This window comes from Grammomys surdaster, unplaced genomic scaffold (assembly GCF_004785775.1).
Source record: "Grammomys surdaster isolate TR1022 unplaced genomic scaffold, NIH_TR_1.0 170, whole genome shotgun sequence".
NCBI lineage: Eukaryota > Metazoa > Chordata > Mammalia > Rodentia > Muridae > Grammomys > Grammomys surdaster.
Window position 1 is genome coordinate 8,008,965 of NW_021604618.1, and position 18,256 is coordinate 8,027,220.

The window sequence follows — 18,256 nt, forward strand, 5'->3', positions numbered from 1 at the left end:
AAGCTAACTCACACTGAATAATTACTACCTTTTACTGAAAAGTAGTGCTTCTGTTAAAACTTGGTAATAAGCTAAAGTACCAGAAGTTAAAAGTGGTTTATGGTTTAATTCAGTAATGAATGTGAAAAACTTGTACTAGACTAAAAAAAAAAAAAAATCAAAAGCATTTCCTGTTATTTTAGAAAAAAAAAACAGCTTGCCATGCAAGTAAAGCTACATACTAAGTAAGTAGTCTTTAGTGGTTAAGAGAAAAGATACAATTACTTCACTACCCAACACCACCAGCCACCTTATCTTATTCAAAGTTCAACTAGAAATCTGATGCCCTCTTTTGGTGTTCATGAAGAAAGAGCATTCATATACATTTGGGTTTAAATTTCACAGTATAAAAGTAAGCTAATGAATTTAGGAAGAGTAGCTACACTAAAAGGTCAAACAAAATAAAAAAGGCAAAGATTAAAGAAATAAAAGGGCAGAAGTTAAAGTTCTTCCCTGAAGCCAGAACATGGCCATCTAAAACAGTGATAGAAAACAAATAGTTTTTAAATATAAAACAGGTGTGTAAGTAAGCCTTTTCTCCCTGTACAATGAAGCTATATTGATAGCATAAAAAGATGAAGCCTACCACAATACGAATTAACACTAATCTGCCCTTGCTGCCTTGAAACACCAATTGTGGAAGTCAAATTAAGGTTTCTTTTTCAACTACTACATATCCTGAAATGTATTAAAGTTTTTCATTTATAGTACCATGAAGAAGATAAAATTCAAGCATTTCCCAAAATAACAAATCTATGAAGAAAAACCCTATAAGAAGTACAACCATATTAAGAACTCAAGCGTATGTTAGAGAAATAACTGCACCAAATAACGGCATCTGTTCTATTCTAACTCCCAGTTTCTTCTCTCAAGAGCCTTACCAGTGAGGCACTACTGTCAATCATATTTCACCTAATTATAAACTAAAGATAGCAAAAAAATAACTTGCCATAATATATCCCAGAAAAATCACATTATCTCAACATCCATCTTTTAGGTCACTGAATTCCAGCTGTTAACTATATTCACTTCAACCTCTGCCTAACATTGCTACTTCCTTTTTCAAACCTGAGATGATGATAATGAGCAGCAATGTATCTTAAACTTCCATCCTTCCCTAAGACTTCTGTCAACTTCAAAGCCTCTTTACTGACATAGGTTTTTAAAATCAATACAGCCAAGATGGGTATCTATGACAGATGTGCTCTCAAACTTTACTATTACAGCCAACAATTCCCACCAAAGAACTATCTTTAATTTTTTTATCTGTTTCTTTTTATCTGTATGAGTGGTCTCACGAATGTATAGACACCATATGCACACCTGGTGCCCAGTGAGAGCAGAAGAGGGGCTCAGATACCCTGAACAGGTAGAACAAGAATTACAAATGGCAGTTAAGACACCATTTGTGCACTGGAAATTGAACACAGTTCCTCTGCAAGAGCAACACATGCTCTTAACTGCTGAACCATCTCAAAAGAAAACATTTTCTTTTTTTTTTTTTTTTTTTTTTTTTTGGTTTTTCAAGACAGGGTTTCTCTGTGTAGCCCCGGCTGTCCTGGAACTCACTCTGTAAACCAGGCTGGCCTCGAACTCAGAAATCCGCCTGCCTCTGCCTCCCAAATGCTGGGATTAAAGGTGTGCGCCACCACCGCCCGGCAAAAGAAAACATTTTCAATTATGTATTTTAAAATAAATCAGGAGACGTGAGACTCCAAAAAATAAAATTATTCCATTACAACTAGTCCCAAGAAAGACATTATTTGAAAAACCATGCTACCTTGGGAAACCCAGGTAACTTCTGTTCTTAAAATTAATGAGACCTAACCTGAGACAGATTAATAAAGTGAAACCTAACAAAAGAGCACCTGGCTATACTTTCTGTACTCGAGCCAAATAAATACAGTAATACTTTAAAACCGTAAGTCCAGACACAGCAAGGTAAAGAGTTTTCTTTTCTTTCAACTTTCTACATTCATTAGTGACTTCTCTCTTCAGATATTTCAAATTATTATTGCCTCACTCCCCACACATCACCTGGAGAAATACCACTGCTGACTATAAGCAATAAACAGCTACTTCCTAGTCACTCTCCACCGAGAATTAGTAGCTGGTAAAATTCATAAAAGCAGCAAAAATTGTCAGTTTTTTCAGAGAATAGTGGAGAAAACACGTACAACTCAGAAGATCTGTAACAGTTCTCTTCAAATGCTGAAGGCCTGTTCATGTAGAATTAGTCTGCCCTAAACAAAAAAGTATTAAGAGTGTAAGACGAAGGTATTTCTTGGTATTTATTATATGTTATCTAGTCTCATTCTAATTTTTTTCCAAGGTTAATATACAAAAGTTTTATTTCACACTTTAAAAAGAAAATCCTGCAAAACCCTTACTGTCCATGCAGGAATGGAAGCAACTGACCCTGATAAGAAAAAGAAAGTATCAAAAAGCTCCAACACCATCTACTTTGAATCACATACTTACAAAATCTAAAGGCTGGGCCAGACATAGCTTAGTGTGCTTTTGCCTGATATGTCAAAGGCCCTGAATTTGACCCTTAGTATACCACCTAAAAAAGTTAAAAGTTGAAAAAAATAACAATCACAGGTTTCAAAGAGCCTTAGAACTATTAGTTGCTCTGTTCAACAAAGCTACCCAAAAGGTAAATCTACACAACTGAAGAACATACATGTACATTCATATTCATTCTCTCCCCTGAGTCATGTAAATTGGAGACAGACTGTTTTTCGAGACAGGGTTTCTCTGTGTAGCCCTGGCTGTCATGGAACTCACTCTGTAGACCAGGCTGGCCTCGAACTCAGAGATCCACCTGCCTCTGCCTGGATGCTGGGATTCAGCCTAGCAAACTTTTTAATTTCTATTTTGGAATAAGATTATTACAAGGAATGCATTGCCTAAAACTAAAAATATCGACAAATCCTGCTTACACTATCAGAATTGTTCTACTTGTTTGCCCACCTAAAAAATAAAAATTCAAGTTTGCTTTAAAAAAAAAAAAAAAAAAAGCCTGGCAGTGGGGGTGCATGCCTTTAATCCCAGCACTTGGGAGGCAGAGGCAAGGGGATTTCTGAGTTCGAGGCCAGCCTGGTCTACAGAGTGAGTTCCAGGACAGCCAGGGCTACACAGAGAAAACCCTGTCTCAAAAAAAAAACAAAAAGAAAGAAAAAAAAAGAAAGAAAGAAAAAAAATCAATACAAAAGTAAGTTTTCCATTCATGGATTATTCCATTAAGGATTGTTGGTGGTGCTACAAACATTTCTAGGTAATGTTTTAGTCAGAGCATGAAATATTCCTCTTTAGTACAACATGTGTAAGGGAAGAACAGCAGAATGGTTTACTAGTAAGCCTTACCTCCAATGGTAATCACCAACTTTAAAAAACCCTTAAGGTGAAGAACCTACTGCAGCATATAAAGGTCCCAAGACTGCAGACAAGTAACAAACCTAAAGCAGACTGCTTTAACAGACAGATCAAAAAGCACACCTCACCCTTTCCTCAGAGAGTACAACATTTTAAGTGATTTATTTTTATTTTGTATTCATTGGTGCTTTGCCTGCAAATATCTGTATGAGGGTATCAGAATCCCTGAAACCAGAGTTATAAACAGTTGTGAGTTGCCATGTGGATACTGGGAATTGAGCCTGGGTCCTCTAGAATAGCCAGTGGTCTTAACCACTAATCTAATTAATTCTCCAGTCCAAGGAAGTACAAAGTTTTAATTCTACCCAGGAAAGTCTTTCTCCCATGTTTTTCTACACATACTCTACTAAGAGCACTCTCATAGCTGGTGGGAAATTTTGGCCTGAATTTGCTTCTGCTACTCCTCTTCACTCCTTTACTGTACATCCATTGTGTATTAAGGGGACCAACATCACTAAGATGCCCAGGAGCCTAGAATCTAAGATCTTAATCTATTCTGTTACTCAAATATTCCTGGTTTACAACATTTCAAGATTGAGACTGTCAAATATATGCCTGGGTCTGCCAAAAAAAAAAAAAAAAAAAAAAAAAGGAAAAGAAAAGCAGTATTTAAGCGTTTTGAATAGTTTCATCTGGGCATAAGATACATAGCAGTATCCCTAGCACTGAAAAGCAGACACAAGAGGAGCAGGAGTTCAAGGTCATCCTCCTACACAGTCAATGTGAGGCCAGCCCTGACTACTGTATTGTTTCAAAAGGTATGGCAAGAAGGCTGAGTAAGTAAAGGCACAAGCCATCAAGTCAGATGACCTGAGTTCAGTCATAGGAGCCACATATGGTGAGAACCCCTGAAAACTGTTCTCTGACCTCCAAAGGTACACTGGAATCTGTGCTCTAGAACACACACACACACACACACACACACACACACACACACGTAAACTTAATTTAAATTTTTTGAAGTTTCATTTTAACTATAATAACTTCCTAATAGCTGACATTGGTATGTTCATTACCTAGACAATTTACAAAACTCAGCAATGTAACATTAATAAATGTCTAACAAGGTTTTTTTTCTTGCATATTGAACAACCCTTTTGAGGGTTGTTTTTTGAGATAAGACTTATGTAGCCCTGACTGTTCTAGAGCTCACTACCGTAAACCAGGCTAGCCAGGAACTCACAGAGCTCCACCTACCTCTACCTTAAAAATGCTAGGATTAAAGGAATATGCCAGTACACCTAGCTACATGTTAGATTTTTAAAAGAGTAACTAGGAACTAGAGAAATGGCTCAGCAGTTAACAAAGCTTCCTACTCTTGCAGAACACCCAGATTTGGTCCCAACACCAACAGTAACTCAAAACAATTTGCACTTACATACATAGACACACCCAGGCATAAACATTAAACTACAAAAAGAATCTCAGCACAATTCCTGTTGGCTGTGCAGACTACCAAGACAGACAGTGGGCTGTTTATTTTTATCAAAACAAACAAACAGCCCACCCCAGTGGTGAAGGCCTTTAATTTCAGAATTTGGGAGGTGGAGGCAGGCAGATCTGTGAGACCAACTTGGTCTATACATAGCAAGTTCCAGGACAGCCAGGCAACAGCAAAATCCTGTCTCAAAAGTGGGAGAGAGGCCATTAAAGAGATGGCTCAGCTGTTAAAAGCACTTGTTGTTCTTGAGAAAGATATGGTTCCATTCCCAGCACTCACAAGGCAGATCACAGCAGTCTGTAATTCCAGTTTCTCAGCTGGCACTACACAAACATAGAACATATAAATATATTCAGGCAAATGTTCAAAGACATAAATTTTAAATGTTTTAAAGGATTTGAAGTAAAAGAGTTCACTTCATTCTACAGGGTAACTAAGGTGAACAATTACCCCTAGGTTGAACAATGTTACAAATTCTGATTATTTCTATGAACATCAAATCACCCTTTCAGACCTGGATCAGTTTACAGAAACATTTCTATTTGCTTTTCTACAAAACGAATTGGACTAAATTCTAAGGTGGCTTTTAGATCTAAAAAAATTTAAGGTTCTGTAACAACAGCAATAGAATTAAAGTCAATTAGTCATGACAACTTTTAACAACAAATTTTTTTACTAGATTTCTGAATAGATGAGAAAGTATTAATCTTCAACCTAGCCCAAAATATAAATTTAGTAGCTGCTCACTTAAGATTATGACAAATTGCCGGGAGGTGGTGGCGCATGCCTTTAATCCCAGCACTTGGAAGGCAGAGGCAAGGCGGATTTCTGAGTTCGAGGCCAGCCTGGTCTACAGAACTACACAGAGAAACCCTGTCTCGAAAAACCAAAAAAAAAAGATTATGACAAATTAGCCAGGAGTAGGGGCGCATGCCTTTGATCCCAGCACTCAGGAGGCAAAGTCAGGCTGGGCTACAAGGATAGTTCCAGGATAGCCATGGTGGTTATACACAAAAACCCTGTCTTTAAAAAAAAAAAAAAAAAAAGATTATGACAAATTATATACCCCATTCCCCACCCCAAAGACAGAGTCTTACTATGTAGCTCTGGTTGTCCTGGGATTTACTATATAGATCAGGAGAGCTTCTGCGTGACAAATTGCATTTTTTTTTAAATGTATGAGCACTCTAATTGCACGTACGCTTGCTTGACAGAAGAGGGCATCAGATCCCATTATAGATGGTTGTAAGCCACCATGTGGTTGCTGGGAATTGAACTCAGAGCTTCTGGAAAAGTAGCCAGTGCTCTTAACTGCTAAGCCATCTCTCCAGCTTCAACAAACTATATTCATAATCTGCATATATCACAAAATGCATTCTTACATAAGTATCCTAAAGTAAAATCTATCATTTAACATATCATAACAACACTCATGATTCTATTCTCACCCAAAAAAAGAAGTTCACAACCTTTTTAAATATCATACACCATGGGGGTCGGGGTTTGCAAGAGAGCTGAGAACCAATTACATGTCATAGTTTTTCCCCTTGGCAAGGTGAATTGTAAACGAAGTAACCTTGTGTACTGGTACACTCCCTTAATGCCAGCACTCAGAAAGCAGGAGTGGGTGATCTGTGAGTTCCAGACCAGGCAAATTCCAGGATAACCAGAGCTACATAGAGACCCTCAAAAAATAAAATACAACCTTGCTCTTAAATTAAGCATCATAGTTTTTTCCTAAGACAAGAATATAAAACTGCTGGGGTCTGGAGAGATGGCTCAGTGGTTAAGAGCACTGCCTGCTCTTCCAGAGGTCCTGAGTTCAATTCCCAGCTCACAACCATCTATAATGGAATTCGATGCCCTTTTCTGGTGTGTCTGAAGACAGCTACAGTGTACTCATATAAATAAATAAACCTTTTAAAAAAGAAGAAGAAGAATATAAAACTGCTGGGCAGTGGTGGCGAAGGCCTTTAATCCCAGCACTTGGGAGGCAGAGGCAGGAAGATTTCTGAGTTCAAGGTCAGCCTGGTCTACAGAGTGAGTTCCAGGACAGCCAGGACTACACAGAGAAACCCTGTCTCAAAAAAGAATATAAAACTAAGGACTGGAGATATGGCTCAGTAGTTAAGAGCACTGACTGCTCTTCCAGAGGTCCTGAACTTAATTCCCAGCAACCACATGGTAGCTCACAACCATCTGTAATGGGATCTGATGCCCACTTCTGGTGTGTCTGAAGACAGTGATAGTATACCCACATACAGGAAATAATTAAATCTTAAAAAAGAATATAAAACCAAGTAACTTTAGCCTCTGAATTGGGAATGAATGGATCTTGCAAACCAATTAAGAAGCTAACTCACCCAAAACCTGAAATGTCAGGGAAAAAAAAAACCCTACATTAACACAAGAGATTTTATCTATTAAACAGTTTAAAGAATGAGTATTTATTAAGGCATTTAACACAAGCCCTGTACAACAATTGTATCAAAAATTCTAAGAAACACACTGCAGGTCTAGAAAGGTTAGTTTCACTATCTAATGAATATTAATTACAAAGACATAAAGTAGATAGTATTTAGCACTGGTTCTCAACCACCCTAATGCTTCGACCTGTCAACCTAATTCCTTATGTTGTAGTGACTCCCAACCACAAAATTATTTTTGTTACTACTTCATTTAATAATTGTAATGTAAATATCCATATTTTCAAATGGTCTTAGGCAACCTAACCCGCCCCCTAAAGGGATCATGACCCAAAGGTTGGTTGAGAGCCACCGCTTTAGGGACTGGGTAAAAAAATATACATTTTCCAATCAGTTTTTGTTTCAGTTAGGCTTTTTTAAAGCAAAGAGAACACTGGCTAACCTTTTACCTAGTAGAGTTATCAGTAATTTTAAATGCCATCTATTAAAAACATCCTTTATATCAAAACTGATTATGTTTTACACTATCAAATTGAGTATCTCTTAAAATTCAGACTTTGTTTCCAAGCATCATCTTATACAGCCTAAAGCCCTGTTCTCTACTGAAAGTACTGCTGAAAGAAAACTAGGTAATAAATTCTTCAACTCAGTATTATTTGTATTTTAATTGCTAAGTAAGGCTTTAACATTTACATTTGATTTTCTATAGCCTAAACTTCAAAAACAACCAAGCCATTTATTAGGCAGAATTTCATATTCTGTTGCAGGAGATCTGATAACTCTGTGAACCCCACCAATGGGAAGTCTGCATTCTCAGTGTAGAAATTAACAAATGAATAAAAAACTGTTTTCTTAAATGAAATACAATTGTATTGTGTCTCTGCCTTAAAGTGATACTACATTAGCTACTAGTAACTTTTGTTAGGATGCCTTCTTGATGTAGCAGGCTGTAGTATGAATAGATAAGAACCAAATATGGCTATTGCATTCTAAAGAAGCATTAAAACTGATTCATAAGAAAATCCTATTTTAGGTACTTTACAAGTGCTCAGTCCTACTGAAAACCTCTCATAGGGCAAATCATCCAGTAATAGAAAACAAAAACAAAAACAGATGTGCTCATATTAATACAAAATCCAATGCCTTGAGCATCTCCAAAAGTAACTGGAGTTTTAACAGCCATTAAGATACAGTATCAGCAGTCTAGTAAGGGAGCAGCTCTGTGCTTTAGAACTTCAACTTTTTACTGTTCTTCAGCAACCAAAACGGACAACAGAAATGAAGTAAAATATTTTTATGTAAATTTGTTTGTTACATCATCACAAGATACTATTACCTGAGTCAATCTCCGTAACAATAATTACATTTCTCCTCCCCCAGTGTTTTGAACAAGTTTCTCCATGTAGTCCTGGCTGTCCTGAACTCACTCTGTAAACCAGACTGGCCTCACACTCAAGAGATCTGAGTGCTGGGACTAATAGAGTGTACCACCATGGCCCAGGTGATAATAACATTACTCTTACCTATAGTTAGAGAACAAGTCCCCATGGGAGATAACCCAGATTTCTGTGTCTTGTTTTCAAATGCCCTTAAACATTCCAATCTGTCATCTCACAAATACAATGACTGCTACTCAATGTTTTTCTTTAATAAACATATTTGAAGGTTTTGCAACCACTAACATGTATACCTCAAATATTACATCATTAAAGCTCATATTGGAGCCAGGCAGTGCTGGCGCATGCCTTTAATCCCAGCACTTGAGAAGCAGAGGCAGGCGGATTTCTGAGTTTGAGGCCAGCCTGGTCTACAGAGTGAATTCCAGGACAGCCAGGGCTATACAGAGAAACTGTTTCGAAAAAACAAAAAAAAACAAAAAAACAAAACTCACGTTGGTTCCTATTCTAGAAGAAACTGACTTCCCAGAAATTCCAAAATTAAACCATTTGGAGCAACAAGCAAACTAATGTTGCTTATTGCATTAGGAAAATTTAAAGATACCCAAGTTAAACTCAATTTCACACAGTACCAAACACACAGCAAGTATCAGAAAATGCTGGCATGAAATTCCATATTTGAATGTAGCTTACAATGCTTCCATTATTTTAATACATTTTCCTATTTTCACTACTTAATAATTTAATACATTAAAAAATTCTTATCAAAATAACTAAAGCTTGATATCTTGTTAATATATCTTCTCAATTTCAAATAAGTCTGGGAAAATATAGTAAAACGGCCACTCTTCCACACTGAGACAGAAAAGTAGCAAAGGTGAATGTTTCAAACTCCCCAAAAATGGAAAAATCAGTAGATAAACTATCAAGATTAAGATTTAAATATTCCTTTTTTTCCAACTTACTTCCTACAGCTCACATTTTTAGCCAATATCCTATCTCAATTAATATCCTCTAACTAGTTAAACACCTTCATGGGAATTTTTCAAAATTGTAAAATATGCCCTAGAAACCGCAGGCATAAGTTGTCAAAAGTTACATTTTACTTAATGTAAAAGAGCAAGTTAGAATGACAGTTTCAGGTAAATTGCCTCCATTTTTATTCTACTAGCCCATGTTTGTCCCTTTCCACTACTTTTCTTAATCAGGGTAGAAATTTACTTCTTCCCAGACTCTTCCTCTAAACTGTGTGGGTACACCGTCCTACACTAAACGCATAAAACAAAAAAAGCCGATTTAAGTAATCTAACAGTATGGTCCAGAATGGCTAAATATTAAAGCCAAAACCAGTGTGGGTGTGGCTCGACTTTTTTTTTGGGAGGGGGGGCTAGGCGGGGCTGTTGCCTGGTCTCTGCCCTCCCCCTCTGCTTTCGCTTTGTGCTCACAATGCAGCTCCTGTACAGCGCTTCCCTCTCCCGCAGCCGCCGCCATGTTAGACACTCCATGTGCCCAGAGACCCAGAGGCAGTCTCCAGTCTAATCTAGAGCCACCTCCGAAAAATCCCTATCTCCCTGACCCTTTAGAACGCTGAAGCGGTAAAAAATAATAAATTAAAAGAAAAAGTCATTGCAAAAACAACAAAATAATGATTTTAAAACTACCTCGTGACTAGGCTAGGCGTGAGGTTCCAAGCACCCAGACAATCGAAACAAAGGGGGAAACGTAAAGAGGCCATCAGAAGGGGGCGGGGGTACCCAAGAGAAGGCCCACTTAAATAGGACTTGACGGGACTGCAACCCTAGTTCAGGACTAGACACATATCTTTTCTAGGGAAAAGGGTTCAGAACCATTCCACCAGCCTCCAGCCTAGTTAACAGAAGCAAACGCCACAGTTACAAGGCAAGGGCCGCTCAACTCCACAAGCAATCGGCTGGCCGGGAACACTGTATTTCTTCCCCATGGCCTCCGTCAAAAGTCAGGCCTCGGTTTCGGAGCATATCCAGCAACGGGCCCCACCACCCAGGCAACCGGTCACCAGGCGGAAAAGGCCCCGCACAGCCTGATGTGAGTAACCGAGGCCTAGAGGCAGCGCCGCGTTCGGGTCAGGTGACAGGCACCTCCCCGAGGCGCCCGTTTTTCTGGTCAAGAAGCTCCATCCACCGCCGAGACAGGAGTAGGGCTGGAGCCGCAAGCCCTCCCTCTCCACTATCTCCTCGCACCTTTTTCTTCTCCAGGTTCCGAAGTTTCTTGTCGATTACGCCGAGAATCTGCTTCATGGCCTCGGTCTGGACCGCACCGGTGCCGGTTGCCGGATGCTGAGAAGCCGGCGCAGCTGCCCCGGCCGCCGCCTCACTCCCGGAGGAACCGGACGGCGGCGGCGGTCCCGACGATTTGCTGCCGCTTCCGCTGTGGCTGGTGGCCGAGGGCATCTTTAGACCGAGAAGAGAAGAGAAAAAAGCGGGAGGGAAGGACAAGAGCAGCAAGTCAGGAGACGGACGGGGAGAGACGCGGGACAAAACGCGCAGCGGGCGAGAGGCTGCGCGCGCGGTGGGGGAGGGGGCGGCGCGCGCCGCCGGCAGGAAGGGACCCGCGGGCACGCGCGCGACCCGCCAGCGGGGCGCCGGACCGCCTGCCCCTCCCCCTTCCCGCCCGCCCCGGGGAACGGAGCTCGCGCCGGGGGCGGGGCCTGGCACGGCCGCCGCCAACCGCCAAGGCAACGGTCCCCATCAGGGCAAGTGGCACCCGTTGCCTTTGCAAGAACGAGAGGGACAGAGGTCAGGGCCAGGGATAGAGAAGGGCACTGGGAGTGACCGCGGTAGGGGTGGGGAGGCCTTGAGCGAGCCCTTCCAGCCGCTCGGACCGCTCCGAAGGTAAACCGAAGGTAAAAAGGACACCCAGGTGCAGCGGCCTTCTTCCCCTTCGGCGCCTTGATCCAGGATGGCGCTCACCGTGCGCGCGCGGAGCCGTTGGACGTCTGGAGTGGGCAGCCGTGTGGGGCAAGGGTTGCGCTGCGTTGCGAACAGAGACGTGCGCTCCGTGGGCGCAGACCGCTTCGCCCTGTCCCCGATGCACTGAGCTGCTCCTAGTGGGACAAGAGCCGGCGCGGGAGGGACTTAGCCAGCGCTCTGAAACGAGGGGGGCGGGAGCAATAGGGAGCGAGGGCCTTCAAGCCGTTAGGGCTGCCCGACGTGAATGCCTGTCGAAAAAGGTCACCGGACCGCGCCTCCCGTCCGGCCTTGTCCTCTGCGCCAGGTTCCTGCCCCTTTGCAGATCTGGAAAGTACCCCACAGAGGCTACAGCCGCAGACCCTTGAGTTTTGAGTGACATCTAAGCTGGGGTCCTTCAGGCGAAATCTCTTGACATCCAAACGAGGACAATAGGTGTCAAGCAGCAGGCTCCGGAGCTGAGGACTGCCCCTTGTAGAGCCCTTATTTGGAGGGAGTGGGGGTTGGAAAGGCAAAGGTTTCTACAAGTAAGGGGTGCGTGGGGTGAGTGGTGCAATCCCAGCTTCTAGAATTCCTTCTATATGCAGAGCATGCAAACTCACCCTAAAAGGTCTGAGAAAAGACAACGTGCCATATAACAATTATACAATAACCTAGGCATTCTCTGTAGAGTGCATGGAGAATGACCATCCTTAATGACTTTTTGATGTCCTAAAATACCCCCAGTCATGTTAAAAAACCGTCTTCACCTACTCTGAGATAGATAAGTAACCATAGATAAGTATGCCCTATCATGAATTACTTATCTATTCCCGATTTGTTTTATATTTTAACCAAAACTTTAAAGACTATGCTAGATGGGGGGGCGGGGGAGCTTTTATCCAGGAGAATTAATTATTCCGGGGGGGGGGGTGTCAAAGTCGTGTTGACAACGAGTAAAAAAGAATGAATGCTTTAGAGAAAGGTACTAAAAGGAATATGGTCAGTGGAAAATTCAGCAACATGATGTATGAGAACAATAAATGACCAATTTATAATTTAAAATCCATGAAAAGGAAATTTAGGAGAGGGTTCTATCAAAGTCTCTGTTCCTTGGGTATTAAAATGAATAATACTAGCTGGCACCAGTATATCCTGAGGGAACCTGGAGAAACAGCAGTACCCCGTGGCCTTGAGATACTCCAGTTAACTGTAAAGTCTGTAATCTGTGCTTTTAAATATGTATCCGGTACCTTATGGCATACTAAGAAATCTTCAGTGCTAGAGAGGAACAGAACAGTCCCCCCACCCCCCGGTGGAGTTTGTATAGGATGGAATGCACAAAAATAACAAGGAAACCAAAGGAAGAAAAAAAAGGTGGTCAGTGAAAACCTTCCTGGGTACTTCTGAGCCAGGAAGCAAAGAAAGCTTAGAGGGGGACCTTTCTAGTAAAAGAAACACCACTCAGCAAGATCTGAGAGGAGCTTGGCTTGGGTGCTCCTACCTTTAATCCAAGCACTGGAGAGGCACAGACAGGCAGACCTCTGTTACCTCAAGTCTAGCCTAGTCTACATAGTAAGCTCCAGACTGAGCAAGAGTGACATATGAGAACATGTCAAAATCTTATGTGTTTCCCAGTGGCTAGAACAAGGGAGTTAAAAATAAAGCCATACAGGGACCTGGCTTCAATATTTGCCAAATGACATAGGGGATGTTAATTTCATCAAATGTGTTTTAAATCACTCTTACTGCCATGGCAGCACAGGCCTTTAATTCTAGCACTGGGGAGGCAGGTGGATTGATCTCTGAGTCTTAGGCCAGCCTGGTCTACACAGTGGGTTCTAGGACAGCTAGGGCTATTACACAGAGAAACTGTCTCGAAAAGCCAAAAAGTAACTTTAAAAACCACCCTTACTGCTATATAAAGAATTGTCAATGCTGGCAGTGGTGGCGCACGTCTTTAATCCCAGCACTTGGGAGGCAGAGGCAGGTGGATTTCTGAGTTTGAGGCCAGCCTGGTCTACAGAGTGAGTTCCAGGACAGCCAGGGCTACACAGAGAAACTCTGTCTCAAAAAAAAAAAAAAAATTGTGAAGTGTGTACTGGAGATGAGAAGCTAAAGTAAAACCAGAAGCCAAAAGACCAAGGAATGGACTGTTGAAATCAACCAGCCCACAGTGGTCTAACCCAAACCAGGGATAAGCAGTGAAGTGAGTGGGATTCATTGTACATTGTAATTGAAGAGCAGTGAAGATGGTAGCCAGGGTCGGATTCATTTGACATTGTAATACAAGAGCCAAAAGATTTGCTAGCCAGCTGTGAGTCAAGTATGAGAAGAGTTAAGGTTAACCTAAGATTGACTTAAGGAAATTACTTAGCACTATGATAAAATATTCTAATGTCTAGAGAGGATTATGATCCAAGCTACTTGTAACTCCAAATATAAATCAATGTGTCATATCACTATCTCTGACCCCCAAGCCAAACCTAGTGAATTTGCCTGCATTCTAACCAAATCTTAAGAAATTTGAAGACCTTAATATATTTTTGGTGGAATGTGCATGCCCACAAATGCACTCCCAGCAAAAGTCATAAATCTAAACTGTCTCGCCCTCTTCTGTAACAGAAGTATTCAAATCCCTGCCTTAAAACAGAAGGCTCTGCTTATAGTAATGCTTAGTAGACCAGACTGCCAGAGAAGCTGTTGATTACTATGCTGTGAGACTATCCGAGGTATCCAAAAGCAGTGATGTCACATGCCTTTAATCCTAGCACTTGGGAGGCAAAGGCATCCTGATCTCTAACTGTAAGACCAGTTTGGTCTACAGAACCAGCTCCAGGACACCCAGGGCTACACAGAGAAATCCTGTCTCCAAAAATGAAAAAGACTATCAGAGGTATTTCTGGTAGTGGGAAAGGGAGCCTGTTAAGACAGTGTCTTAGGATTTCTATTCTTGCACAAAACATCATGACCAAGATGCAAGTTGGGGAGGAAAGGGTTTATTCAGCTTACACTTCCACACTACTGTTCATCACCAAAAGAAGTCAGGACTAGAACTCAAGCAGATCAGGAAGCAGGAGCTGATGCAGAGGCCATGGAGGGATGTTACCTACTGGCTTGCTTCCCCTGCCTTGTTCAGCTTGCTTTCTTATAGAACCCAAGACTACCAGCCCAGGGATGGCACCACCCAGAGTGGGCTCCCCTCTTGATCACTAATTGAGAAAATGCCTTACAGCTGGATCTCATGGAGGCGTTTCCTCTACTGAAGCTCCTTTCTCTGTGATAACTCCAACTTGTGTCAAGTTGATACACAAAACCAGCCAGTACAGACAGGATCTCACTATGTAGCTCAGGCCTATTTGAACTCACTATACTCCTGCCAAAGCCTCCTGAGTGATGGGATTACAGGCCTATATCTCCATGGATGGCTCTAGAAGTTAGTCAAATTCTCCAGAAACACAGCATATGCAGAGTTCCATGACACTGAATGACAGTAAGAGGATCAAGAGACATTCTGTCAGAGACCTAGTTGGGAAACTGAAACACTTGGTGAACACACATAGCTGTTGTGATTTCACTTTATACACTCAATCTCTTTTCTTTCTGCCCTCATATTCTCAAAAGTATCAGTAAGTCCAGGAAGATCAATACATTTAAGGGAAAGCTGTGTCTTTAGGCTGACTAACTGCCTAGCCCAATGCAATGTTCTGCATAAACCAAATATGTTTCCTGTTGGAAAGAAGAGAAATGTTTATACAAAACCTTAAATCACTGCTGAATTCTAACCATTTTTTCCTCCATTAGAATCATTGTATTGGTGGGAAAAAAAAGTATAAAGAGTATTCTAAGCAAAACCAAGGAGAATACAAAGCAGTGGAAAACACTTGCCAAGTATCCTTAAACCTTGGAACTATGCACAATAGTACATTTTAACTACCCAGATTTCCCAAGCTGATACTCATTTTAATCCCTGAGACCACAGCATTCTGCTGTTTCCATAGTGACATTGAATAACAGAAGTACTTAAATAGTAGACTGGCCTTGAATTCACTATGCAGCCCAAGTTGGCTGTGAACTCATGTCAATCCCTCTACTTCTGCCTCCCAAGTACTGGGTGATGTCAAGTTCATGTGTACCAAAAATTTTTCAAGTCAAGCAAAGAGGGAAACTACAAAGGGACAGTTCAAAGTCGACCGTATCCCATGCTGCCTATTTCTGTCATAGCTAGTGCCGAGCAAACGTGCCTTCTCACCCCAATATTCTATAGAAGAAAGGCCAAGGTGACCAGTTTACCACATAATGAAAGGTCAGCAACACCTGCCCTAATAAAATCAGTAAAGATAAAGTAAAATTTAAAATGTTGTGTTCCATTTGAGGAGCAATATATATGGGGAGGAGAAAGGAAAGTCTGACCAGGTGTATCTCATTCTATCTGATTTGACCAGAAGACCAAACTACACAGAAGCTTTGAATTCAGCATTCATGGTCATGCTCTCTCATCCAGTTCAATTTCAGGATCTCTAAAACCCTTCATTTTCATTTTTCCATCAGGGGAGAGATCCAGGGGAATGTGGTCTGGAGCTCAGAGTTCCTTAGGAACACACAACATTGAACACATGACAGGTGAGACTCCCAACAAGTCTCCTGGCCTCTCGAAGCCAAAGCAGGATCAGAAAACCCGGAGTAGAGGTAGAGGCAGAACCAAGGGTCTCTAGACTCTGTCCATGGAGTCAAGCTCAACGTTCAAGGTATACAGCACAGGAATGGTGGGATGATCTGGTACTACAAGTCTTAAGGTTCTTGTCAGTGGGGATCTTGAAAGGAAGATTTTTTTTTCTCTTTTTCCAAGATAAAAGAGGTCCTAGGATTTTTGTGATGTGAGTGGAGAGCTGGGATCTCAACAGCATGAGCCATGATCTCCAAGATGATGGTTCTTCTGTTTGAAGCTGCATGAGGTGCAGGCAGATTTTAGGATATTCTGGAGATCTGAGCTTCATTTCTGCTGAAAACTCTTCAAAGGCTTAGCAGTTGGAGTCCTAGCCCCAGAGTGCTGGGAGAGCCCTCAGGACTGAGTTTGTCTCTCTAGAAGTATCTTTGGGAATATCTTTCCTACTCAGCAGCCAACTCAGGATCAAGCCAAAAAAAAGAGCAATACTGCTGTTCCTTAAGAAGCAATATGTGATGTTCAACATAAGAAAAACACCAAAGGCACTGAACTCTTCCATGTAGTTGTTTAGGTGAATTGCATCATTTTAACTTCATGATTCTACTTTGGGGCTAATCTATCTTTGCTCCTTAGGAATCTCTGCCAATGTATGGAGGCTTTTAGTTGTTTTTATGACACAACTTGAAAGAGTGATGTTAACTGTACAAAGTAGATAGAGGTCAAAGATACTTCTAAACTCCATATAGTGTGTGTGTGCACATGTATACATTTATAAAAATAAAAATTAAACACTATTACTGGGGCCAAAATGGACAATAATGCTAAGTTTGGGAGTGCCTGTTTTATTTCAACAGGAGAAACTGTTTATCATTACCATTTTATATTAATAACATTGAAATGACATTGGCAAAAGATAAAACACTTAGAGACTGTCTTAGTGTAATATTGCTGTAAAGAGACACCACAACCATTGCAACTCTTATAAAAAGAAAGCATTTAATTGGGGCTGGCTTACAGTTTCAAATGTTTAGTCCATTATCAATCATCCTGTTGGGGAACATGGCAGCATGTAGGCAGACAAGGTAGCTGGAGAGGTAACTGTGAGTTCTACATCCTGATCCACAAGGAAACAGGAAGAGAGAGAGTGTCTGGGCACTGGCATATTAGTCATGGTTCTCTAGAGTAACAGAACTTACAGAATCTCTATATATATATATATAGACAAGAATAGCCATCACAGTTGGTATGGGCTTTTGAAACCTTAAAGCCCAACCCCCAGTGACACACTTTCTCCAACAAGGCCACACCTCCTGATCCTTTCAAATAGTGCCACTCCCTGGTGACTTAAGTATTCAAACCTATGAGCCTTTGAGGTCCATTATTCAAATCAACACAGAGACAAAGGGTAAACAAACATAAAACTGAACTATAAATAGATAATTACCATTTATCTTGGAGGGTGATGTGCAACTATAGTATTTTACAGACAAAAATGTTGTGAATTACACATACAGCCCTCTGTGAATAATAATTTAGAAAAAAAAAATCCTTCTAGGTAATTGCTCCAAAAATGTTACAGGGACTAAAACTAGGTGTCCAAAACTTATCCGGTGAACCAGTAGAAGTATAAAAATAGCTGTTCAAAATAATCTTACAGCTAGCCAGGATAACAGATAGCTAGAGTTATAACAGTATAACTCTCCCTGTGTTACTGTTTACCCTTCACATGTTAATACATTTTAAAATTACATTATTGAGGAGCATGGTGGACACGTGTGGCAATTAGAGAAAAACCTGCTGGAGTCGGAGATTGGTTCTAATGTTTTGAATTAATCTGGCCCCCAAATTGGGAATCTGAGTGTCCAAACACTGAAGTTCCTTGTCCCCAATTGGTTTTTGATCAATAAAGAGCCAACGGCTAATAG

At 41.1% G+C, this 18,256-nt stretch overlaps 1 protein-coding gene across 2 annotated transcripts in view; it reads right to left on the reverse strand.

The window, feature by feature from the left end:
• Positions 1-11,863, reverse strand: part of Caprin1 (cell cycle associated protein 1) — a 33,531-nt gene extending 21,668 nt beyond the window's left edge. The window contains exons 1-2 of one of the 2 annotated variants that reach the window (XM_028766822.1): positions 11,690-11,863; positions 10,961-11,170 (exon numbers count right to left, since the gene is read on the reverse strand). In XM_028766822.1, coding sequence (XP_028622655.1) covers positions 10,961-11,170 — 210 coding nt within the window. In that variant the 5' untranslated portion in view covers positions 11,690-11,863. Of the gene's footprint in view, positions 1-10,960; positions 11,293-11,689 lie in introns of those variants that run through there. The other variant, XM_028766821.1, reaches the window with a different exon arrangement.
• Positions 11,864-18,256: the final 6,393 nt, after the last annotated feature.